The 24301-nt window shown below is 52.0% G+C and overlaps 10 protein-coding genes across 10 annotated transcripts; 5 read left to right on the top strand and 5 right to left on the bottom strand.

The window, feature by feature from the left end:
• Positions 1-14: 14 nt before the first annotated feature.
• Positions 15-3396, bottom strand: spt16 (chromatin-remodeling protein SPT16; the record flags this gene model as incomplete). Its single annotated transcript, XM_056889325.1, has 6 exons — positions 15-1105; positions 1165-2590; positions 2644-2796; positions 2865-2986; positions 3045-3129; positions 3214-3396. The coding sequence occupies 6 exons, from the start codon at positions 3394-3396 to the stop codon at positions 15-17; spliced, it is 3060 nt and encodes a 1019-aa protein (XP_056738627.1).
• A 483-nt stretch (positions 3397-3879) lies between these two features.
• On the top strand, positions 3880-5255 carry N7443_009268 (putative mitochondrial carrier protein; the record flags this gene model as incomplete). The annotated part of the gene is made up of 4 exons (XM_056889324.1): positions 3880-4049; positions 4104-4113; positions 4183-4331; positions 4397-5255. 4 exons carry the CDS (start codon positions 3880-3882, stop codon positions 5253-5255), a joined length of 1188 nt encoding a protein of 395 aa, XP_056738626.1.
• A 1177-nt stretch (positions 5256-6432) lies between these two features.
• Positions 6433-8503, top strand: N7443_009267 (putative MFS monosaccharide transporter; the record flags this gene model as incomplete). The annotated part of the gene is made up of 6 exons (XM_056889323.1): positions 6433-6491; positions 6547-6624; positions 6719-7007; positions 7095-7288; positions 7340-8052; positions 8106-8503. The coding sequence occupies 6 exons, from the start codon at positions 6433-6435 to the stop codon at positions 8501-8503; spliced, it is 1731 nt and encodes a 576-aa protein (XP_056738625.1).
• Positions 8504-9176: 673 nt separating this feature from the next.
• On the top strand, positions 9177-11666 carry pmt2 (uncharacterized protein; the record flags this gene model as incomplete). The annotated part of the gene is made up of 5 exons (XM_056889322.1): positions 9177-9317; positions 9399-9529; positions 9585-10137; positions 10193-10952; positions 11023-11666. 5 exons carry the CDS (start codon positions 9177-9179, stop codon positions 11664-11666), a joined length of 2229 nt encoding a protein of 742 aa, XP_056738624.1.
• A 281-nt stretch (positions 11667-11947) lies between these two features.
• On the bottom strand, positions 11948-12828 carry N7443_009265 (uncharacterized protein; the record flags this gene model as incomplete). Its single annotated transcript, XM_056889321.1, has 2 exons — positions 11948-12703; positions 12760-12828. The coding sequence occupies 2 exons, from the start codon at positions 12826-12828 to the stop codon at positions 11948-11950; spliced, it is 825 nt and encodes a 274-aa protein (XP_056738623.1).
• Positions 12829-13118: 290 nt separating this feature from the next.
• On the top strand, positions 13119-15431 carry N7443_009264 (uncharacterized protein; the record flags this gene model as incomplete). Its single annotated transcript, XM_056889320.1, has 2 exons — positions 13119-13131; positions 13180-15431. 2 exons carry the CDS (start codon positions 13119-13121, stop codon positions 15429-15431), a joined length of 2265 nt encoding a protein of 754 aa, XP_056738622.1.
• A 396-nt stretch (positions 15432-15827) lies between these two features.
• On the bottom strand, positions 15828-18131 carry N7443_009263 (uncharacterized protein; the record flags this gene model as incomplete). Its single annotated transcript, XM_056889319.1, has 1 exon — positions 15828-18131. The coding sequence occupies one exon, from the start codon at positions 18129-18131 to the stop codon at positions 15828-15830; it is 2304 nt and encodes a 767-aa protein (XP_056738621.1).
• Positions 18132-18673: 542 nt separating this feature from the next.
• Positions 18674-19662, bottom strand: N7443_009262 (aldo/keto reductase; the record flags this gene model as incomplete). The annotated part of the gene is made up of 3 exons (XM_056889318.1): positions 18674-19220; positions 19269-19546; positions 19603-19662. The coding sequence occupies 3 exons, from the start codon at positions 19660-19662 to the stop codon at positions 18674-18676; spliced, it is 885 nt and encodes a 294-aa protein (XP_056738620.1).
• A 222-nt stretch (positions 19663-19884) lies between these two features.
• On the top strand, positions 19885-22099 carry N7443_009261 (uncharacterized protein; the record flags this gene model as incomplete). Its single annotated transcript, XM_056889317.1, has 5 exons — positions 19885-20320; positions 20433-20470; positions 20534-20684; positions 20732-21834; positions 21899-22099. 5 exons carry the CDS (start codon positions 19885-19887, stop codon positions 22097-22099), a joined length of 1929 nt encoding a protein of 642 aa, XP_056738619.1.
• A 399-nt stretch (positions 22100-22498) lies between these two features.
• On the bottom strand, positions 22499-23561 carry N7443_009260 (uncharacterized protein; the record flags this gene model as incomplete). The annotated part of the gene is made up of 6 exons (XM_056889316.1): positions 22499-22608; positions 22674-22991; positions 23057-23085; positions 23138-23172; positions 23276-23295; positions 23528-23561. 6 exons carry the CDS (start codon positions 23559-23561, stop codon positions 22499-22501), a joined length of 546 nt encoding a protein of 181 aa, XP_056738618.1.
• Between the last annotated feature and the right edge of the window lie 740 nt (positions 23562-24301).

Genomic DNA, 24301 nt, shown 5'->3' with positions numbered 1-24301 from the left:
AGCTCGAGAACCGATCAGCGCTTGCGCTTTGTGCCCCGGTCATCCTCGTCCATATTGATCTCCTTGTCATGACGCTTCGCCTTCTTCTCCAGCTCGTCCCAATCTTCGCCACTCTCTTCATCCCCACTAAAGTCCTCTTCACTTGCGTCCGCGCTGGCATCGTCATCAAACTCGCTATCCTCCTCGGAGCTCTCGTCCGCTGCAGCCAGCTCGGAATCGGACAATTCGAAGGCAGACTCTTCTTCGTCTTCGGAACCTTCCGAGTCCGACTCGGCAGCCAGGAACGACCAGCCACCGTCGGTAAAAAATCCGTACGGATCACTCACGACTGTCTTCATGATAGTAGTCCAGTTCAGGTTGAGCGGACCCTCAGTGAAGGCAATATCAACGGAGTCAAGCCAGTCTTTGACACCCTCGAGTGCTTCGACGGGGATTGTGTTGACGTGCACAGGGGGTCGGTGGAAATCCTTGAAAACAAAGACCAAATCGAAGTTCTTCAGCCCGAATTGAACTCGCTCCAGATGAGCAATCTCGATCTCGTTCAGAGTGATAACCATGAACGGTGGCTCAGTCAATTGAACGAGAGCATCAGTGGTCGGCTGAATCAAGACGTTGGAGCGGTTGGGAACACCGGTGAAACCAATCTCTCGGAAGGGGATGTCGACATCCACACCCTCGTCCTTGCCAGCGTCGGCAATCTTTTCGGCGAACGCCTTGAACTCACGGTCAAGTGCAGCTCTTCGGCGTCTTTCCTCTTGCTCGGCCTCAAATTCCTCCTCGTCGCCATACCGGTGCTTGCGACGACGGTTACCAGTCTCATCAAACTGCATTTCGGTTGCTTCGCGGTAGAATTGCACATCCCTTGTCTTTCTCTTTCCAATCATGATGGGCGTCTTCAGATGCACATGGATGAGGACTATCAGCTCATGGGCACATGGCTGGAAAAAGAGATGCTTGACGTTGCTAAAGAGCACATCAACATGTTCGTTGCGGAAGGGTGACAAGTATCGCAGACCATTTTGGTGGATCTCGACTTCTCCGGGGACACGCTTGCCATCCAGCGGAGGTCGAAGGTACACGTCAGGGAGCTTCACAGGTCGACGGTCTATAAATTAATTCATGTTAGCATTCACAAGACCCCATTCGAAAAGCGTTGCGACTGACTTCTGATTTCAACGAGCTTGTCTTGCTCGACCACATCCTCCATCTCCTTCTTCTCCTGTTCCCGCCGCAGGGCAGTCTTGCGGAGTTCAGTAATATCCTGCGCGACCTGGGCCAGTCTGTCATTGTCTTTGGAGCGCAATGTCAAATTGCGAACGAAATGCGCCGACGGATCTTCAAAAGGCTGGTCATCCTTTCGGCCCACTCCTTGACCAGGAGAGAGGAAATTGATGCGGAGGTAAGCGTAGTCTCCTTCGTCGCTTTTGCTGGCGTTCTTGATCGTGTTGATGTGGAATGGCACAGGCCTTCCCATAACGGGTACAATGACCGTGGAAGCTTTGTGATCAACGTAGACGACGAGGTCCTTGACCTTGGCGGGCAACTGGTTGTCTCGTTTGTAGGACTCGAAGCGCTTAAACTTCTTCTGAGCAACACCGTTATCATCTCCTGTAGTGCCAGTAAATCTGTCTAGACCTTCCTTGGTCTTCTTTGAGGCCAACTCTTTCTGATGCTCACGACGGCGCGCTTCGGCACCTTCGTTAATCTGAGATGGTCTTTCGGCACGGAGTTTCGTCCGTGTGACATTTCGGCTAGCCACCGCACTCGACTTTGACTCTTTCTTCTCCTTCACCGGTTTCTCCGGCTCCTCATCATCTCCAAAGTAAAACGAGACCGAGTCCATGTCCATACCGGCATCTTTCGTGAAGATATGAGGTCCGTTGTCTCCAACACGAACAGTATCAGTGACGACCATGGAGTAGACGTTGCCCCCCTTTGAATCGGAATCCTTTACGTCGGTCAGGCCGACGGTGATTGACAGCGTCATACCGTTTTTCAGAACCCGGTTGTTCTTCGCGTTGAGGACCATGTTCGAATCGCGCAACTCAATGCCAATTCCCGCACCGATGTTCTTGACCAGATGATTTTCAAGCTCGGGCTTCTTGGAACGGACTAGGTTGAGTGCCTTGTTGTAAACATCCTTAGCGACCACCCCGTCGCGGATCTCTTTCATGACCACTTCATGGAGATTCAGCAGGAATGCATAGTTTGATTCTTGGGACTTGCTAGGGTCCACCAGATAGGTTCGCCCGATTAACGAGTTGTAAGTCTTGTATCGGATACCAAAGCTTGAAATAATGATGCCAGGTTCCAGGTTTTTGCCGTCAGAAGTAGCGGTCAGCTTCAGGTCGTAGGATCCTCCGCTCTGAACCACAGGTCCATAAGCCCAATCGATCTGTTCGGCATCAAACTCAGACGGCAGGCGCGCTAGCTTGTTGAAGAATTTCGCATCGTCAATCTTCGCATCGACCTTGGCTGCAAGAGCTTTGTGCGTCATCTGCTTTTCCTCATCGAGCAAGCGGGACATTTCATCCACAAAGTATTCAGACATGAGACCGCTGCACGCTCTGGAGGCATTGCGAATCGAAACCTGTATCTACTGTCAGCAATTTGCAGCTGATCTAAAGAAGCAGCCAAGCACACCAGTTCTTCGGGGTCCTTGATCGCAAAGGCAGCGGAAAGCGCAGGCGTGATGTCCACCTCCTCGACATCCTTCGAGATATCTCCAAATGCACGTTTCCAGTCGTCGGCGAACGGTCCGGATGTGGTGTCTTTCGGAAGGGTGCCAACTTTCTTCTATTAGTTAAATTGGTGGTTAGTGAACTGTTCGTATGAACGGAAGCTCCGAGCTGTAGACCACTCACTCCTGCGCCCTTGATGACATCCAAGCATTTTTCGAAAGCCTTAGTCTTGGTCTCTGGGTCTTTTGTCGTCACTAGAAGCTCGACCGGGATTTTGCCACCTTTCAAGGGTTCGAGGAGCTCAGCTAAGAAGCCACTAGATTAGGATGTGATGCGCATGGTGAATAGACTGGATCCACTTACCTTTCTTGGCCGTCGTGACCACGTAGACCGCCTCGGTCGTAAAGACAAAGAGGGTGGCAGGGAATTCGTAACCGAGAAGCCAGAACTGCGAGCAAAGTGCGTCAGCATCAGCGGTATGGGTGAAGCGAAGCTGGAGAGGAACGCCGGGCTTAGATAGCAGATAACTTACGTGCATGGCGTTGTTCTTTTGAAAGGAGCTCTCATCGGTCTTGGTCTTGCCCATGAGGATGACCATAGAGTCTGCGCCGCCGAACAACACATTCCCCGAGCGCTTGTCTGCCTTCCATGACGCATAAAGGTTGGATAGGTGGTTGAAGAAATTGTTTTTGTCAATCGCGATCTTCTCAGCCATCTTGGGCGATCTGGTGCGAGCAAGGCCCGGTAGCAGCGAGACTTAACGACACGAGCAACGGGCAACTGGGACCTAGGTATGGGTTCAAAGTTACATGCGAGGAGTATCGAATTAGGGGGATTTGTTCAAAAACTGATGAGAGAAGAGTTGAAACCGCGAAAGGAACGTGCGAGTGCGATGGGAGAGGTCGACCCTTGTAGGACGCGAAAAGCGCGTTTTGAGTCGCAGCGGGTTCCCGTGCTCAGTTTTCCCTTATACGGATTAGCGTCTCCGCTCCGCTTCTCTGCATCTGCCTTTGCTTCAGCTTCAGCCTTGACTTTCATTTACCTTTTAAACGAGTCTTTGGACTCTGCAGCTGCAAGAATGTTTGATTCGGAATCTAAATTCGTCTTTTACTTCCTGTGACCGAATCCCCCTGCTCCCCGGCAACAATCCGTCTTTACCATGGCCGCAACTGCCTGTTGATGAATCCCGAAATCTGCAATGAATCCCATCTTCCTCGAGCCGCACTTGACCGAACCGGGCCCTCGGAGAAAGTCTCGCAATGATGCTGCCACTGGGGTGTCCGCCGCCGGCGTCCGCGCCCTCAGTGCGCAGATGGTGGCTTTTTACTTCCGGGCACCGATCAAAGCCTTCTTCCGTACTCGAGTCGAGTAGGTAGCTCCTGGTTTCCAGATCCTGAACCGTCTCCCCGCTAACATCTAAAGTAGTTACATGGTAAGTTCCTCTTTACTTCTGCTGGGTTTCGAGTCACTCTAATGACCGGCCCTCTTCGGATATAAACAGGCATTTGCAAGAGCTGTGAACCCGCGCGTCGCTGAGGGGAAATGGTCAATCCATACTACTACACCAGGGCTGTTACTCCATGCCGTCCGGACATATGGCTGGCAGTTCATACCGAATCAAGTCTTGCCTCCTCTCCTAGCGAATGCTCTGTGAGTTCTGTACAGCATCTTTTGTCGAGACCAAAAGAGCTAACTCTTAGTCCTTATTACCGCAGTGTCGGCGCCGTTCTTTATACTTCCTATCTCCAAGTCCTGGGCGCCCTTCATGAACCCGTGTCTCAGGGAGCCAAGCGAATTTGGCCTCCTGCACCTCCCTCTGCAACTTTCACAGCCGGTTTTGCGGCCGGCACTATTCAATCTATCATTGCGGCCCCATTAGATGCTTTGCAGGTTCGACTTCAAACCAGCGACATGCTAGAGGGCCAATATCGGAGTATGTGGCATTATGGACATCATAAACTTAAACAAATCGGTCTGCGAGGCGTCTTCGCCGGCTGGAGCCTGTCTTTCATGCGCGATTCGCTCGGTTACGCCGTCTTCTTCTCCTCGTTTGAATACGTCAAGTCTCAATCGTATTACTCTTACATCACCTGGTACTACGGATCCTTGCATTCTAATCATCTGGATATGCTACCATCATCCGGCTCTAGTGACCGTGGCGTCCCTCTCATCAAACCACATTATGCGCTGGAGCCGTGTTTCCTAATGATGGCCGGCGTGGTAGCGTCGGTGGCACAGCAAGCCATCCAGCACCCATTGAGCAGAGTCCAGGACCTACACCTGGGACGGTTAGAATACCTTGACCACCAGGCGAACCTCGACCACTCGCGGAAGCAGATGCTACGATTATACTATCGCGCCTATCAGGAGACTTGGAAACGTTGCGAACGCAAGGCCATGCGAGCTGGGGGTTGGCGACCTTGGCTATTCCGCGGGTTTGCGAGCAGCGCCATTCGCCAAGTGCCTAGCACAAGTGCCGGCCTGGTGATCTTCGAACTTGTGCGCCGGCGATATGCGAGTCAGGACGATACCGTGCACATTCAAAAGGACGGATACGACATCCTTCTTGCCTAAGAATCGCACTCATTTTTCACTCTGAATTTTGAATTTGCTGTTATTTCGTGATACAGGGCGGTGAACTTGGCTCGGTCACGCTGTCTTTGCAGATGATACCCTATAGACCAGAAGCAGAATGCCCGATGCGGGATATGAGCGAGATGCCAGATCTCCCAGACCACCTTTACTAGAATAGAGAAGACACTGTGTAAATTGATGGCGTTTTATATCTGTTTAAATGGGTCTCTCTGCTCCGATGCCGCAACGATCGTATAATAAATAACCCATAATACATAGTCCCTAGACGTAGAGAGAGCTTCGGGGGGGTCTCCACTGTGGATCACTTCCCGGATTTGACGCGATTACTTGACGTAGGCTGAGAACCCCTCGTATTTGTTCATTTCCCCTGTCCTCTTTTCTTATTCTGAGATGGGAGTATCCAATACGTAACTTTCATTCAATTACAAATTCTTTCTTCTCCATCATTTGATTCTTCTCTTCTCCGTATAAGGGAAAGTGGGAATTCAACAAAGCTCCCAAGCGCGCCAACTCCCCGCCTGACCCTTAGCACCGACATTTCGTCATCCTGCGTCCGCGTGAGCTGTGAGACATCCGTGGTAAGTCCAAAAAGGAGTCCAACAGACTTTCAACGCCTGGGAATCGAGTTACTGCCCGTTGTGACCGCTCCTGGCTTGATCCCCAGAGCCGAAAGGGGATTCTTCCCCCTGCCTGATCTGCCCGATTTGCCTGCTCGTACGGAGGATCGACCTCACATTTCTTTGGGCTGACCTCCAGCCCGCCGCCAACATTCCTTCTCCAACCTCCCCGCGCGCTATACCCCTCCGTTCACTACCTGACCCCAATAAGTCCCCCGTGCTGGAATCCGCCAGCGAGAAGGGTAGTCGACGATCATCTCACTCGTCTGCTCGCTCCGTCGAGTCGGACTTCTCGATCTGGTCGGACACTGGTGATCTTGCCGAGCAGCTCGCCGAGGACCCGCTCCAGTCCCGCCTCCACAATTACTTAGATCGAGGATTCTCAGGCTCCCGGAAGAAACGTTCGAAGCGGGTCCATTACCCGGAGGAGTTGGACGACGGCTCGCGGTCGGGTGTACAAGACGAGAAACAGAAAATCAAAATTCCGAGACCCCCCCCCGCGGCGTATACCTAGAGCCGAGCGTCTCCTGGCCGCCATCATGTCCCCCGGCAATCGGCAAAATGCCCAGATTCATGGCTTGGTGGGAAAGCCGTTGCTGTGAGTATCATCTAGATGCCTGACTTGACGCAGTTTGCTGACCTGGGTCTCGTAGCTACTTCACGAGTGTATTTGTATCACTAGGCGTCTTTCTCTTCGGCTATGATCAAGGCGTCATGTCTGGCATTATAACGTCCGTATTTCCCCAGTCCATCCCCCCTCTCTCTCAAAAGCGACCAAATACCAAGCCCAAGCATATATGACCCAAAATACTAACGGATGAGCAGTGGATCGTACTTTCGTGACTACTTTGGCCAACCATCCCGGGCTACGATCGGCACGGTGGTAGCTATCCTTGAAATCGGTGCCTTCGTCTCCTCGCTCCTTGTAGGGCGTATCGGTGACTTGATCGGCCGCCGCAGAACCATTCTGTACGGGTCTATCGTGTTCTTCATCGGTGGTGCTCTTCAGGCATTTGCAACCAGCATGACTTTCATGATGGTGGGTCGCATCATTGCCGGTCTGGGCGTCGGTGCTCTATCGACCATTGTGCCCGTTTATCAGTCAGAGATTTCGGTAAGATACTATTCTGCTGTCTCTCAGCGAGCACTGAATCTCCGTGGTATGTTTTCCATTGATTGGATGTGCTGACGAGTGGTATAGCCTCCCCATAACAGAGGCAAGTTAGCCTGCATAGAATTCACCGGCAATATCTCTGGTTATGCAACCAGTGTGTGGGTAGACTACTTTTGTAGTTATATCGAGTCTGATTACTCCTGGCGATTGCCTTTACTCTGTCAATGCATTATGGGTGCGTTACTAGGCATGGGGAGCTTGATCATTTGCGAGTCGCCAAGGTAAGATCTAGAAGCCCAAAGCGCATGCTCTTTTAACAATATTTATTCTAGATGGCTCCTGGATAATGACCATGATGAAGAAGGCATGGTGGTAATTGCCAATCTCTACGGCGAGGGAGACATACACAACGAGCTGGCCCGCCAGGAATACCGTGATATCAAAATGAACGTCCTGCTGCAACGACAGGAAGGTGAACGGTCTTACTCCGACATGTTTAGACGCTACTCCAAGCGGGTCTTCATTGCCATGTCGGCTCAGGCATTGGCCCAGCTGAACGGAATCAATGTCATTTCGTACTATGCGCCCCTGGTCTTCGAATCGGCTGGCTGGGCTGGTCGATCTGCAATTCTGATGACCGGAATCAACGGCATTTCTTACCTGCTATCCACCATTCCTCCCTGGTATCTTGTTGATAACTGGGGTCGGCGTCCTATTCTTCTATCAGGAGCGGTGGCTATGATGATCTCCCTTTCCATGATCTCGTACTTCATCTATATCGAGATTCCAGCCACACCTACCTTGACTGTCATTTTTGTCATGCTCTACAATGCTGCGTTTGGAGCCTCCTGGGGCCCGATTCCCTGGCTCTATCCGCCGGAGATTTTGCCCTTGAGCATTCGCGCGAAAGGAGCGAGTCTGAGCACAGCCTCCAATTGGGCGTTCAACTGGCTTGTCGGAGAGGTGACCCCTGTGCTGCAGGGCGCCATCAAGTGGCGACTATACTTGGTTCATGCCTTTTTCTGCGCGTGCAGCTTTGTGCTTGGTAAGATATTCACTCTGACGTGTGTTATTCGTATCTAATCCTTTAATTTACAGTTTATTTCTTATACCCCGAGACCAGCGGTGTCCGGCTGGAGGATATGAACATCTTGTTTGGAGACGCATCAACAGCCATGCCGACCCCTGCCACGGAAGGGGAGCGAGGCTCTCTGATGGGCGCTGGCTCGCCCGTTCCTTCGCTTGATATTCGTCGGGGTTATGGGCAGTTTGGCGCCGAGAGCGCCATCCCGGGACTTGATATTGATCCGCCCATATTAAACAACAGTGGTCCCAGCAAATCTGCTCGACGGGATTCACAGACTGGTGGTACTCGAGGAGAGGGCATTGGTGGCTGGATTTCGAACATGGTCAAACGCCACCGAGGGCCGAGTGTTGGTAGCAGCCAGAGTCAGTACAGACGGCTTAATCAAGGCGAGGAGGGAGATGGAGCATAGGATGAGCACGCCCACCTCCCATGTCGCGCCTTTTTCTTCCTTTTTCTCGGTTCCAAATTTGTTCGTGGATGCCATTTTCTATATGGACCCTTTCAATCTCTCATATCCCTCCTTTTGAATTGTATATCCAATGACTTTGTCTCTTTCGCGGCCCCTCGGGCGTTTTATTGTCATTTATTTTGCTTTCTCCATCTTCATGTGTATTTGATAGAGGAAACAAAGAGGCCTCATTAGCCTCTACGTATTGCTTTCTCGGGGCTAAGCCGTGTATACTTGCCGTAATTCCCACGGTGGCGCTATGAAGAAGTACGAGTGGCCATGAATAATGAATCTTAAATAATGAACCAAATGGAGTCGATTGATGCAAAGTCGTAATTCTAATAGCTCAGTAACATGTTACCGGAAAGGGGGCTGATGTTACTATAATCGGACGCGGCCACGTTCGCCCGAAAACGGCCCCCTCTCCAAAGCGGAACTGTTGATTCTGGCCAGCTCGGCATCTTTCTCCTCCTTCAACTTTTTCCTTTCCCCTTTTTCCATCTGGTCTTTTCGGTTTTTCTTCATTGTGGCCTCTGTGGCCGCTATGATTCTTTGATTCTTTGATTCTTCTTACTTTCCTTACGAACATCTCTCCTCGATCCAACCCTGGAAACTTCCCTCGTTTACAAACACCATGGCGGACATCAACACGGCCACCACCACTGGGGCGAAACCTGATGCCGACCTGCGTCGGAGAAACGTCCCCGATTCTGGAAAACATCAGGCGCCCTCGCGAACTGTAGAGCGCGATGTGAAGAAGACCCGCTCATCGCAGGTAAGGGCACCCTCTCTGTCTATTCGATTCATTGTGACTTATGGGCTATGCTAACGTCTGTGGTTTCTTCTTGCGGCGTAGTCCCCCTCTTTCCTACATGTCCTCGCTGGCTGGGAGCCGATAATTGCTCCCATCCTCTTGACGGCCCTTTCCTTATTCACTCGATTATATCGCATCGGTCGCTCCAACATTGTGACGTGGGACGAAGCTCAGTAAGCTACCCTCGCCCCAATACAACACCAATCAAGCCCGGCTGACCCCATTTAGCTTCGGTAAATTCGGCTCTCACTATTTAAAGCGCGAGTTCTACTTTGATGTGCATCCGCCCCTGGGGAAGATGCTGGTTGGCCTTTCGGGCTACCTTGCCGGCTACAACGGTTCCTTTGAATTCAAGTCCGGCGAGAAATATCCGGAAGATGTGAACTATACCTTTATGCGCGCCTTCAATGCCTTATTTGGCGTGGTCTGTGTCCCTCTTGCCTACTACACGGCTCGCGATTTGAATTTCCGCCGGGCCACCGTTTGGCTGATCAGCTTGATGGTCCTGTTTGAGAACTCCTACGCGACCATTTCTCGCTTTATCCTCCTGGATTCCATGCTTCTGTGCTTCACCTTTACAACGACGCTGTGCTGGGCGCGATTCCATCGCCTCCAGAATGCTAGCTTCTCCTTGGAATGGTATGCATGGCTCTGCCTGACTGGACTGAGCATCGGCTGTGTTTGCAGCGTCAAATGGGTCGGCTTCTTCTGCACCGCAATCGTGGGTCTCTACACCGTCGAGGATCTTTGGAACAAATTCGGTGACATTAAAATGCCGCAAGTAAGTATTAATCCGAGCCTTCCTAGACACGCTTAACTGACTGGAGGTTCACCAGACTGTGCTTGCTAAACACCTGTTCGCTCGCGTGGGAGGCTTGATCGTCATTCCGCTTCTGGTGTATATGTTTTCCTTCTATCTTCATTTCCTTGTCCTTGAGAACAGTGGCCCCGGAGATGCTCAAATGAGTTCTCTTTTCCAGGCGAACCTGCGTGGCACCGAGGTCGGCAGAGATAGCCCCCTTGAGATTGCCCTCGGATCGCGAGTCACTCTCAAAAACATGGGCTACGGAGGCGGTCTCCTGCATTCGCATGTTCAGACGTACCCCGAGGGATCGAACCAGCAGCAAGTTACATGCTACCACCACAAGGATGCGAACAACGACTGGTTCATCTACCCCAACCGTAGCGAGCCTGACTTCGATAGCGAGGCGGACTTGAAATTTATTGGTGACGGAGATGTTATTCGCCTTATTCACGGACAGACTGGCCGCAACCTGCATTCCCACGCCATTGCCGCACCAGTTTCCAAGTCCCACTATGAAGTGTCTAGCTACGGCAACATCACCATCGGAGATGAAAAGGACCACTGGAAGATCGAGGTGGTGGACGATGCAGCGTCCCGGGATCGCTCGAAGATTCGCACCCTGACCACTGCATTCCGGCTCCGCCACCCATCACTCGGCTGCTATCTGCGGGCTGGAAACGTGAACTTGCCTCAATGGGGCTTCAAGCAAATCGAAACAACCTGCGTCAAGGAGAACAAGGCAAATGATGTGTACACTCACTGGAATGTCGAGTCTCACACCAATGAGCGCTGTAAGTTCCCGATCACTCTTCCCCATCGCTTCCGTTATTATTGGAAGTTTCATAAATTAATTATGCGCAGTGCCCCCTGGCGACCCTGGCTCTTACAAGTCACCTTTCTTGAAAGATTTTATCCACTTGAACGTTGCTATGATGACTTCAAACAACGCTCTGGTTCCTGATCCAGACAAGCAGGATGACTTGGCTTCAGCATTCTGGCAGTGGCCCATTCTGAATGTTGGCCTGCGGATGTGCTCCTGGGATGACAGCGTGGTGAAGTACTACCTGCTTGGAAACCCTCTCGTCTACTGGGGAAGCTCGGCAAGTATTGTCGGCTTCGGCATTGCATTCCTGTGGTATCTTCTGCGATGGCAGAGAGGCTACCAAGAGCTGAGCAAGGCAGACATTGATCACATTCACTACTCTGGGCTTTATCCTCTCATTGGCTGGGTCTTGCACTACCTTCCATTCATTATCATGGCCCGAGTGACCTACGTCCACCACTACTACCCGGCCCTCTACTATGCCATCCTCACTTTCGGTTTCTGTGTTGACTGGGTCACCCGAAGCATCAACACTCGGGTCGGAGCCGTCGTTTATGCCGTTCTCTATACGATCATCATCGGGCTGTTCATACACTTCCGAGATATTGTGTTCGGAATGGAGGGCTCCAACCAGCAATGGTCTCACCTGCGCTGGCTGCCCGGCTGGAAGATCTCGAACTAATGAGCATGTTCGAGAAGGAGGGGGGTGCGCGGACCTTGTTCTTTTTTGTGTTTGATGGTGCAGATGTTGACTTACGTCTGTCCAACCTCCTGTTTAATGGAAAGGCCCTGCGAGAGTGCAAGGAGCCTGAAAAACGTCCGAATTATAATGATGATCATTTCGTCTCGATAGACTATGCATTATTGTAAATTGAATCGAGTTCTTTATTATGAAGTGTGTCCTGATCTGTACATCTCGGACAGCTTTCCCAGCCGGAAGCTTGTGCTGTGCCGTAATATCCTTTAGCAACACCCTCCAGACCAGCCATTGCCCTTGCGCATCGCATCGTCCATGCCCAAGGTAACAGTTCTCGGGACTCCCGAGTTGGCACCTCCAGAGGCTCCAAACCCTTTGACTCCGCTGCGGCGGTCGTTGAGGTCGTACCTGCCGGCTTCAATATTGCGGTAAATCCTCTCGGCCACTTCGAGAAACGCTCGCTCAACGCCATCTCCCGACTTGGCACTCGTCTCGACATAGCGCACGATGTTATTCAGGCGGCACCATTCTTCGGCCTCTTCCTCGGTGACCTGTCTTTGGTTGGATCCGGATTCTCGTCCGGCCAAGTCTGTCTTGTTCCCAACTAATATCACCACGATGCCCTCCTCCGCAATCTGACGCAGATCCTGAAGCCACTGCGTACACGATATGAAGGTCGACCGCCTGGAGATGTCGAAGACGAGGAGGGCACCGGAGGCGCCGCGGAAGTAGGAGCGGGTGATGGACTTGTAGGTTTCCTGGCCAGCAGTATCCCAGAGAGAGAGTTTCATCCGTTTCTGGACGGGCGAGTCCTGAGGCTTTCGCGGTGGGCTGGGGAGACCCGAGGCAGTAGACTCTTCGGGGATTTCGCCGGGAGGTCCAGAGGAACTGCGAGAAAACTCGTCTAGTCCCAGTTCCAACGAAGCAGGGGGGCCCACGGGTACGATCCTCGATCCAAACTCCACACCAATAGTGACATCGTGAGAAGGAGAAAAGCGGCCTTCGCAGAGGCGGATGGTGAGCTATTGGATTTAGTGACCAAGATCGAACCGAAGAGGAAGGGAGGGACGACACTTACGCTGGACTTCCCGGTACCCGAGTCACCGATACAGACAAGCTTAGCGATGTAATCCCATGGCTGTGACATGGAGAGAGTCGGTTTTCCGAAGATATGGAGAGCTATGGCTGCTGAAGAGCTGAAGGTCGATGGTTATCGGAAATGCTGAGTCATCTATCGGGGGCCATGGTGACCTGCCCAGATGACGCCTGCACCTGAATGACCTTCCTGAAGCTCTTTATCTCTCTCTTCTTCTTTCCAAATAACCTCCTTACCCTCTTCTCACTTATTCTCTCTCTCTTGCACAATCGAATGCCGCTCTGTTCCCGCAACGGGCGACTCTTCCCATCCCTCTAACCCGATCTCCACCATAGTGGGCCATGTTCTCGGAATGTATGTATCACGTCCTTATTTGGGTTCGTGGTAACTGACCACACTTAGATGCCTCACGCTTCCTTGCTCAGTCACAGTCACGAGTAGCCTCTCGCCCGGATGAGATCCAGAGAACCGGTCGTGCTCATCCCAACCAGCGTCAGGGAACAAGGAACCCGTCCTCCCGCTCTTTCTTGAGAAGCGGTGATCCATATCGGCCCGGGGCATCCCAGATCTCCAATTTCCCATTTGCCTCGCGAGCTTCAGCACAACCAGCCCCTCTGTTCTACAGCGCCACCGATGAATTCCGAGAAGAAGACGATGAGACTGAGAGGGAGCGCGAGATTGCCGATTTCTACGCACTACAACGATCAAGACGACAATTTGGTGACAGCAATCTCAAGGACTCCTCAGAGCTAGAGGATTCCTCAGAACACTCGGCTGGCATTCACGAGGAACATTCTCCATACGACGATCGCCCAGGTAATGGGAAAGGGATCAAGAGCTCGTGGCGTGGAGAAAAAGGAGCACCTATTCCGCATCACTCTCGAATTGGGACTGTAGCAGAAGTGGTGGAGCATGAAACAGGGTCTTTCACAGGGTCTGGAAGTAGCAGGATTCGAGGCAAACTAGTCGATATCGGCCTGGAGGATTCCCTACGAGACATTCCCGAGGATGAGGACCTTTCTCCCTCAGAAATTATCGGTAATGACCCGCCTATTCAGCGCTTTCGAGAACGACCTTCAACCCAAGGGGATCTTTTCAACCTCAACTCATTCAGCTCCCCTGCTGACCAGACCAAACCGCTCACCTCCGAGATGGCTCGACCGCCAAGTTCGACCGGCTCCTTTCCTGCCTCTATCGCGCCACTTGCTTCAGAAACATCTGTGCATGACATATTCTGGGGACAGCTGTTCTTCCTATCTCTCGTGGGGTTGTTTGCCACATCGTTCCTTGTATGGTTGCATACATCTACCCCATCCGGTGACAAGGCTAAATGGGGCGATACAATCTACTTGACTGTGCATGGTTCTTTCTTCCTTCTTGGGATATATACGCTGGTATCAGTTCTCGTATCTCTCCTCTGGCTCGCTTTACTTCGATCCTACGTACGCCTTTTAGTCTACGTGATTATCATCGCCGTTCCCACCATCCTATTTTCCTTCTCCGTGTATCCCTTTGTGTCGAGCTTTAAGGGTGCATGGCATGGCGACAGTGTTCAGGACAAGGCGATGCGCTGGGGTTCTTTTATCCCATTACTCATGGCTAGCCTATGGACTTACAATGTCGTTCGGAGTCGTCGATCGATCGGAAAGGCGATTGGCGTTCTCGAATTTGCGTGCCGAATTCTGGCCGCAAACCCCGAGTTGCTTGCTCTCGGACTGAGCGTCCTCGTCTGCGTGGTATCATGGACCTGGATCTGGATGCTGATGTTCACTCGTGTCTTCTTGGGCGGACACCTTGCTGGGCCGCGGTCCTTCATCATTGATCTTAGCAGCTGGTGGCTCGGAGTCTATTTCGTCGTGTTTTATCTGTGGTCGATCGGAGTGATTGCTGGAGTCCAGCGTTCTATTACGGCTGCCACAGTGAGCCAATGGTACTTCCATCGCCTGGCGAGTCCGGCACCTACATCACGGCAGATCGTTCAAGCTGCCATCGTGCATGCCACCACCACTCTGTTCGGCACGATCTGTCTGTCGCGTCTCCTCGGTCTGTTGATTCGGCTCCCTTTGATAATACTTCCTAGCCGTCTATCTTCGTTGCTCGGCCTCTTTGCATACTCTCTGATACCGACCCCGATTGCATTTTTGACGAACCCTCTCTCCCTCACCTACGCGGCTATTCATTCCCAACCCTTGTCTGCCTCTGCGCGGGGTCTGAGCCAGATGGCTGTTCTGGCCCCATCGGCAGCCTCGACATCGTTGCATCCTCGTGCATATTCTCGCTCTCCCGGAGCTTCCGCATCTCTTCTTTCCTATCGTCTTTCGAAGCTGATTCTCCATGCCACGCGGTTTATCATGTCTTTGGCTTTGGGCTTCGGTGGCTGGGTCACCACTGCTCGGAGCTTGACCACCGCCGCCACTGGCGGTACGATTCGGGGCAGCTTATATGCCTACGTGGTTGGTCTGATAGCCGGCGCCATTGGATGGAGTATCTTGGGTGCTATGGAAAGTGTCATCGCAGATATTGTGGATGCCTCTGTGATCTGCTGGGCTAGCGAAGTTGGCATTTATGGCCGGGAAGCCCGTTACTGCCGCGAGGCTGGTTGGCTCTTTGGCGACTCGAACTCGGACTTCCGACCTGAGTATGGAGAAGTTTAGTTCCATTTTTTTGCTCCTTGTATTACCTGAGAGACGGTTTCCCCGTATTTTTCTATTCATGTTCATGACCTTTCCCTTCACAGTTCAGTATAGTTTGAGCGGATATCACATGGCGATTGATTTTAGCGACACCGAGTTGACGGCGTTGAACAATGGCATTTCTCTTTCGACTTTTTAATTCAAGTCTTTAAGTCTAGTCTCCCGGCACAAAACGCAATGCAGACGAGTAATAAGTCATTTGTATTGACCGTGGTATATTCAAACATCAAATAGCTACACATCAGAAAAAAATAAATCCAGAGCTCGTGGTATCATGGCGAGAAAGAAAAGAATCACTTCGAATGCAACGGAAAAAAAGAAACCTCCGTGGAACGCTGTAATGGGTTCAATCTGCCATTAAAGGGATAGGCGCCGCTTCCACTCCACATCTTGCTGCGTGCACCACTCCTTGAGCATTGAATAACCGAAACGCACTACTTCGATAGGTGAAGTTGTGCCACCAAAAGGAAGAAAATAATCATCTGCGTAGTCTCCAGCTTTGAGGGGAATTTTCCCTCGCTCTGCATGATTGTGAGACCGATGAGACCAGGTGACGGGAAATTCCTGATGTAGAACATCCTCAGAGAGAGCCCGTGTTCCCTCCAGCCAGAATTTCTGCGATTCTCGGTGACACTCGAGAAGCCGATTCCTCAGCTCAAGGAAGTCCTTGCGGCTTTTCTTATTCTCGTCCGAAAGGACGGTATTTCCATCGCTGCCGGGAGTAGGCACTGGTGTATGCTCGCCCGGTAAGGGACTATTCGCAAGCCGTTCGAGATCTAGGGCATGAATGGAATCATACGAAACAGCCCCCAGAAGAAGGCAGAGACCGTGAAGGACGGGATAAGAGGCGCTGTAATTGCGGACCACTCGCCAGTATGCCAGAATGGACACCCAGGCAGAAGAATCCCCACCCTGTCGTACAAGAGCTTTTGATTGATCGTCGGCCACGAAGGCAAGGATGAAACACATGATGGCCTCGATTGCAGTTACCAAAGCCAGCTTCTCATCCGCGGCGGAAGCTCCGCTTTTGGTCCTAGATCTTTCAGAGGCATGTTTCAATTCTCGGCCAGTATTGCTGAATTTCTGGAATTCATCCCGCCAGGCTCGACGCTCATTGTTGCGAGGTCGGCTGTCTGGCTGGGAAGGCGATTCTTTCGACCCCGGATCAACCGAGTGACGTTTGTTCGCCGGGTTCACGGGGGTCTTACCGCCAGCCTCCCCAGGGTCAGCTCGGCGTGGAACGAGTGCTTTTGAGTCCTTCACTGGCGTGGATACGGTATGCTTGACTTTTTCGTTTTTAGCTGGGAAAGGATTAGAGGCTGGCGTGAGAGGCTTTTCGACAGATGTTTTGCGTTCTTTGAAACTGCCACCTGTAGGGCCGAGCGATGTTTCTGGCTCATGTTTGACTTTTGTTTTTGGTCTATCAGATGTAGTAAAAACACGAGATGAGCCGAGCTCTCTCCTCTTTTCAATATGATTTGCGTCTTCATGATCCGTATCCTGTCCAAGCGGTGAATCGGATCGAGACGATTTCCTTTTACCGGAAAATTTGAGAAGGCCTTCGACCCGGCGGCGATTCGCCTTGCCATAACGCAGTTTGACGATACAATGTGGCTTTGAGGAATGAGACTCTTTTGATGAAGCTCCGGCGCGGTGACTTTGGAAACTTGAATTGCTGCCACTGTTCGTGGAGTTGGGGGTTCGAGAATGAGCTGCATCGTCTCGCTTCCCCTTGCCAGGTAAGATGCCACGCTTAGGGGACTGACGAGCGGGCGAGCGTTCCTTGAATTTGGCCAGTTCCTTCTCGAGATCCGGCGGTAATGTAGGAGAGAGCAACCGTGGCAGCTTGGCTGCTAGAGGAGTGGTGGACGTCATAAGCTTTGTTGGAGGGAGTGTAGGTGATAAAAGTGCGGGTAGTCTTGGAGATTGTGATTTGTTCGAAATAGCTTCCGCGCGAGTGTCCTTCTCGGGAGATAGTCGCGGCTTCTTGGGAGAGTGCATGTCGGGATTCAGGACCGTTTGAAAGCCGATTTGTTCTATGTCGGAGGTTGAAGGCCGTTTCTTGGGGCCCTTGGAAGGGGACAGATGTAGCTGCGAGTTGGATGTCGGAGGCGGGTCGATCTTATCGCGTGCCTTTGAAAGGTCGGATTTGGGGGCTGGCTGGGTTTCTTCGTGTCTGGAGTTGGAGTCGGCGCGCATTCGCTGATTGTGTGTCGCGGCGGACGCGACGGGCCCGGTCGTCTTCTGGTGTTTGTAATCTTTGAGACTGATCTTCTTCTTTGCTACCGTCTCTTTCGGGGTCTCTGTTGTGCTCGGGGCCGAAGACCGGTCAGCCATCATGCGCCCTGACTCGTCAGACCAATCGCCCACAGCCACAAGCAATGAATCTGTATCGTGGTGCCGGAGGAAGGTCATATACTGAAGTTCTTGCTCCTCTAGACTGAATGGGCGGTCATGTCCTACTGCCCAATTGTTCGCGGAACGAGACCCCAGGCGGAAAGGCGCATTCGTCGGGAGGGTGAGGATGTAAGGTTGAGGCGGAAGGACTTCGTTAGAGAGGCAATCCAAACGTTGGTCGAGAGTTCCAAGGTCAGATGCAAAGGGTTGGTTCGCGTGGGAGATAGTGGTGTCCGCAGAGGGGGGCTGATCGTTCACCGACATCGCAGTCTGCGGAGTTGGACGACTTGGTAAACCATCGATCGAACTGCGCACGTACCAAACAGTGAATTCGCCGAGTTGGAGCGTGTCACCAAAGCTGTGGTCCCTGGTAGCATGCGCCTGGGGAGAATCGGGAGTCAAAACATCGAGGCGAGGGTGGAGAAATCTACACCGGCCTCGAAGGGGCTCATCGGAGCATCGTATTGCGATCTCTGGGCAAAGTATATAGAAGTATAGGTTGAAAGAAATAAAGTCAGTGGTTCAGGACGGGGGAGGGTGGAAGGTGAATGGGTGAAATGGGGGATCCGGGGCTCTCTTTCGGGGGCGCCCGCCTCGCCGCTTTTGGCGTCGATCTACGTGGCTCTATATTTCCGATGCACATAGAAGCAATTTATCAATGCTAGCTGACTAGCGAAGCTAGTATTATAGAAATTGACATCATGTACCAAGTATCAATAGGAACTCAGCCAGACTGCAAATAGATTATTCATCTGATAATTGATTCAGGCACTGAGCCGGTTCCAAGGTATATATATATATTTAGACTAAGTCCGGTCATCAGCGGCATAAACATCCTCCCAGTATGCGCGGAAATGCTTCTGCTCCCCGAGAGTCGAGATCTCCTCCACCTCCCTAGGGGTCAATTTAAACGTCAAAGAACGCAGATAGCTGGCGAGACGAAGTTCCTTGCTGCTCGTCGTAACAGGAATGCAGCCTCGGTCAAGAGTCCAGCGTATCAGGATCTCCGATTCATCAACCGCGTACTTCTTGGCCAAGTCCGCTAAAAGCGGATCCAGTGGTCCGCCTCGCGCGCGATTAACTGGCGACAGACCGGAGTAGGTAACTGTCTTGATACCCTCCCTCTCGTGGAATTCCAGCAGCTTCCCATGCTGGAGGTACGGGTGGTACTCGATCTGGTTCACGGACGGCACGACCTGGGCAGTCTTGAGGATTGTCTCCAGATGACTTTGCACAAAGTTGGACACGCCGATAGATCGAGCCTTTCCAGAGGCCTTGACCTGCTCCATTTCAGCCCAGGCAGCTTGAAGCTCACTGTCCGTCTTGGCAAAGAATGGGGCATGGATCAGATACCTTGCGTTGTCAGTATCTGGGTAGGAGGCAAAGCACGAGAGAACTTACAGGTCGACATAATCGAGACCGAGTTTCTTCAAGCTGGAGTCAATGGCCGAAGGGATATCGGCAATATTGGTGATAACCTTGGTGGTCACGAACAGCTTGTCGCGAGGCAGTCCACTTTCCTGAATAGCGCGACCCAGTTCTTCCTCGGTTCCATAGACTTCTGCTCCATCCAGATGGCGATAACCCAAGTTCACCGCGTTCTTCGCTGCATCGACCAGCTCCCGGTTGATCCCGCTGTCCGAGGTCTTGTACCAAGCAGTCCCAGTGCCATACCCGATCTGTACGCCATTAGTTATCTAGATATGTTCGCAAGAGTTGATTCAAGGAGACCTACAACGGGCATGACGGAGCCGTCATTGAGCTCGATGGTGGGAATGTGGTGAGGGCTAGCCATCGTTGAGTAAATTGCAGAAGTCAAATCCCGGGACTGGCAACACTCGATGGAGGCCCACGCGGGGCTATCAGAGCGGTCCGGGATCCGCTTGGTGAATCCTGCGATACCCAGTTGATCCTGTGTTGCGGCCAGACTGCCCGAGATTAATAATGGGCATGATGTCATCCACGCTACAGGGTTCTCCGCGTCTATCGTATTTGAGGAACTGAAGAACCATCCTCTATGATATCGAATCGTGTGCTTCGTGTCTGTTCGGGTCGATATATGTCGCGACCCTTTCACCCGACTCTCCGTTTGGCTCAAATGGCCTCTCATCTTTCGAGCTCCGCGGGCACGTCCCTGACGGACCTACCCAAATCGAATGTCTTTACATCAAAACTGCCAGCGGATCCGGCTTTCGAGACTCCCGAGGCTTCGCATAAAGCTCCTCGGGAAACCCTAGGGCCGCGGATGGTCAAGGGCGCTCTGTTCACCTATGTCCGTCCAGAATCGGTGAATGAGCCGGAGCTGCTCAGTGTGAGCCCCAGAGCGATGGAGGATTTAGGGTTGAAGCCCGGCGAGGAAGACACGCCTCAATTCAAGGCGCTGGTCGCGGGTAATCAAATTTGGTGGGATGAAGAAAAGGGGGGCATCTACCCATGGGCTCAGTGTTATGGCGGTGCGTGTCTCTATTGTGACTTTGTACTTTTTACGAGGAGATGCTGACTGAATCCCATTAGGATGGCAATTGTAAGTCACCCAGTAGGTTATGCAAGACTGAAACTAAACAGAGTGTAGTGGTTCATGGGCCGGACAACTCGGAGATGGAGTAAGTCGACTGTGTTTGGCTCTAAAAGAAAAAAAGATGACGAGTTTGCTAATTGATCAAAAGCGCGCAATCAGTCTGTTCGAAACTACCAATCCTCAAACAGGAAAACGGTATGAGCTTCAGCTGAAAGGTGCGGGTAAGACACCCTATTCGCGCTTTGCAGATGGCAAAGCTGTCTTACGATCGAGTATTCGAGAATATATTGTTTCCGAAGGTAATGATCTCGCTCTTTGAGTAGAATAAATCACTAAACGAGTATAGCACTTAACGCCTTGGGTGTGCCAACGACTCGTGCGTTGTCCCTGACACTACTTCCCGATGTAAAGGTCTTGCGAGAGCGCATCGAACCGGGTGCAATCGTGGCCCGCTTCGCCGAGTCCTGGCTGCGAATTGGAACCTTTGACCTCCCTCGGGTCCGTGGCGATCGTGAACTCATCAGAACACTCGCCACTTATGTCGCGGAAGACGTCTTTGGCGGATGGGAAAACTTGCCCGCCGCAGTCTCCGTGGGTGAACAGCTCTCCTCGGATATCGACAATCCTCAAAGAGGCGTGCCCCGGGACGAACTACAAGGACCTCAAGAGACCGGAGAAAATCGATTCGCGAGGCTCTATCGTGAGATCTCCCGACGCAACGCAAAGACTGTTGCAGCATGGCAGGCCTATGGGTTTATGAATGGTGTGCTGAACACTGACAACACCTCGCTTTATGGGCTTTCACTTGACTACGGACCCTTCGCATTTATGGACAACTTTGACCCATCGTACACTCCCAACCACGATGACCATATGCTGCGATATTCATATAAGAATCAGCCCAGCATTATCTGGTGGAACCTGGTCCGCCTCGGTGAATCCCTTGGTGAGCTTCTTGGTGCTGGAAATCGAGTGGACGAAGAAGGTTTCATCAAGGACGGTGTTACCGAAGAGATGGAGGCAGAGGTTGTCAAGCGTGCGGAGTCCGTCATTGAACGAACCGGCGACGAATTCAGAGCAGTTTTCCTGAACGAGTACAAGCGCTTGATGTGCCAGAGACTGGGACTCAAGACGCAGAAAGAGTCGGATTTCCAGGAGCTATTCTCAGAGATGCTAGATACTCTGGAGGCACTGGAGCTCGATTTCAATCACTTTTTCCGACGCCTGTCAGGCGTGTCTATCTCGGAACTGAGCACCAACGAGCAGCGGAAAAAAACAGCATCGATCTTCTTCCATGCTGAAGGTTTTGGTGGCATTGGCTACACCGATGCCTCCGCCAGAGAACGGATTGCAAAGTGGCTTGACAGCTGGCAAGTTCGTGTGCTGGAAGACTGGGGAGTCAGCAACGATGAGGCAAGACAGAAGGCCATGAAAGCTGTCAACCCGAACGTGAGACCGCCCTTTTTGATTACATCTCATTTTCTCTATGGACCTGACCAGCTAACTCTTCCAGTTTGTTCCTCGAGGATGGGTCCTCGATGAGATCATCGAGCGCGTGGAGCGCAAAGGAGACCGCAAGATTCTGGACCGGGTGATGCAGATGAGCCTGAATCCATTCAACGACGAATGGGGGCTTCACAAACAGGAAGAAGAGCGTTTCTGTGGTGATGTCCCCAAGTACAAGCGAGCTATGATGTGCAGCTGTAGCTCTTAGAGGGCTCTCTAGGTAATAGGTAAAACTACAAAGGAAGAAGCAATTTGGTTTTTGGAGATTAAATTCTGCATTTCCCCATGCAACTAAGTATCTCCCGTAAGGCGCCGTATAAAGAATCCCATGCATACCCATTTTTTTTGCAAGCCAGATCGCCCTTTGCACTTCGCTTTCCACGCGAGGAAAGCCCGGTAGACACGGAAAGGAAGATTCAACGTAGGAAGAAATGAAGCATATGCAAAGAAAAGATCATGGTCGTGATTCAAGCCGTGAGTGATAATACAAAAAAGAACCCAGGGGAAATAGACATCTCAAATCGTGGCGCATGCAAATAGAAAATTTTTTGGTCCGAAATTACCCAGGGGTGAACGAGACGAGAGGGAAAAGATTGCAAGGTCAAATTTAGTTGGGGCAGGCAGCCTGGACGTGGCCGGGCTGCTTGCACTTGTAGCACACGCGCTCGCCGCGGGCCTCAGTAGTGCAGTCACGGGAAACGTGGCCGACCTCGCCGCCTGGTCTTAGGTCAGAAACAAGTCCTAAGAATGAAATGTAAAAAATGAAAACGGTCAAAACTTACAGTTGTAACACTTCTGACCCTGGGTGCAATCGCGAGCCATGTGGCCAAAGCCACCGCAGGAGTAGCAGGTCTGGGGACGACCGCCAAAGCCGCCGCCGTAGCCGCCAGCGCCGCCAGCACCGCCAGCACCACCGTAGTTACCGCCCTGGGGGCAGCTGCGAGCAATGTGACCGACCTGGCCGCACTTGTAGCACTCCTGGCCGCCGGGGGCACTGTAGCCACCGGGAGCACCGCCCTGGGGGCACTCACGGGACAGGTGGCCTGTCAGACCACAGCGGTAGCAGGTACGCTCCTTGGGGGGGTTGGGGCACTCGCGGTCTAAGGTGGGATGGTTAGTTTCGACCGAAGATCACTCACAGTCGTGAGACGGGATGATGACTTACTGACGTGACCCTCACCACCGCAGTTATAGCTATCAAACACATCAGCCAAAAGCTCCACCGGCTGATCAGAACGACGCTTACCAAGTGGGGGTTCCCTTCTTGGGGCAGTCCTTAGCCTAGAAAAAAAAAACGTGAGCATTCGATCGATCATGCGATAAACCACCACCGGAGAAGCATTGCGAGAGTGTGAAATCAATGCGATGGAAGACATGGTCTTACCTGGTGAGAGGCGTCACCGCCTAAGGAGAGAAAATGTCAGTAAAAAAGCCTCAGAGTAAAAGCGATCACGACGTGCGCGGAGGCTAATGAGCAAAGCGAAACCATGGGACGGAAGGGCGGTAGTGAAACATGAACACCAGAGGAAGCTTTCAGCTGCTCCAGAGATACTGAACAGGCGTATCTCCAAAGCAGTGAGCCGGCAGTGTGCGGTGGGATAGGCGAGCGGGGCGGAGGGTAGGAAGAATCACGTACAGTTGTAGCAGGAACGGTTGGAGCGAGGATCCATCTTGAGCGATTGGAGAGACTTGGAGGAACTGGAAATAGTTTGTGGAGGGAGACAAGGTAAGGGGCGATGAAGAGGAAGCGTTGAGGGAAGCGGGTGAGGGAGGAATTTTGTAGTGCGGGGAGGGGAGAAAACTTCCCGCGCTCTCAGTCCAAGATTTGAAAGATTTGGAACCTCGGGTTGCTCCCACTAAAATTCATATAATGTCCACGATTTTCGTTATGGATTGCCTTTTTGCACGTTCAGTATGCTTCTCATTCGGGGTTTCATAGTGAAAGTGCAGCGATTGAGCGCATGTCGCCCCTGTAGAGGCATCAATTGCCCAAGTACTTCGTGCACAATAGCATCGTGAATGATCCGGGCTGCGCTAAAGCTTTATTTGGCCGAAAAGTTGTGCAGATGATTTTTGGACCTTTAGGAGTGGCTGAGTCCTGGCAACTAAATGCCATTCCCAAGGAATGCATCAAATTAGTTCGTTGCGACCTTTGAAAGTCTCCGCGCAAGGGTCAAGGTATCCGCTGCAGACTCTCGGGAAAGTCATTTCCATGGATAGATGACAGTGTGTTGCTTATGGCTTTAAATTATACTGGGCGGCGATGCCAGCACATGAGTAGCACCCAGCCAGCTTGGGAGAATGAACGGGATTTCCAACGGTGATCAGAAATGGGAATCGCTTCTCGCGACCAAAAAATTGGAGATTGAACAACATTTTATATCCTGGGGCGACACGAGATCTGCCAGGG

This window comes from Penicillium atrosanguineum, assembly GCF_028827265.1.
Source record: "Penicillium atrosanguineum strain IBT 20685 chromosome Unknown utg000007l_segment0_segment0, whole genome shotgun sequence".
Taxonomy (NCBI): Eukaryota; Fungi; Ascomycota; class Eurotiomycetes; order Eurotiales; family Aspergillaceae; genus Penicillium; species Penicillium atrosanguineum.
The sequence above is the reverse complement of the archived record's forward strand: the minus strand, read 5'-3'. Positions and strand labels throughout refer to the sequence as shown.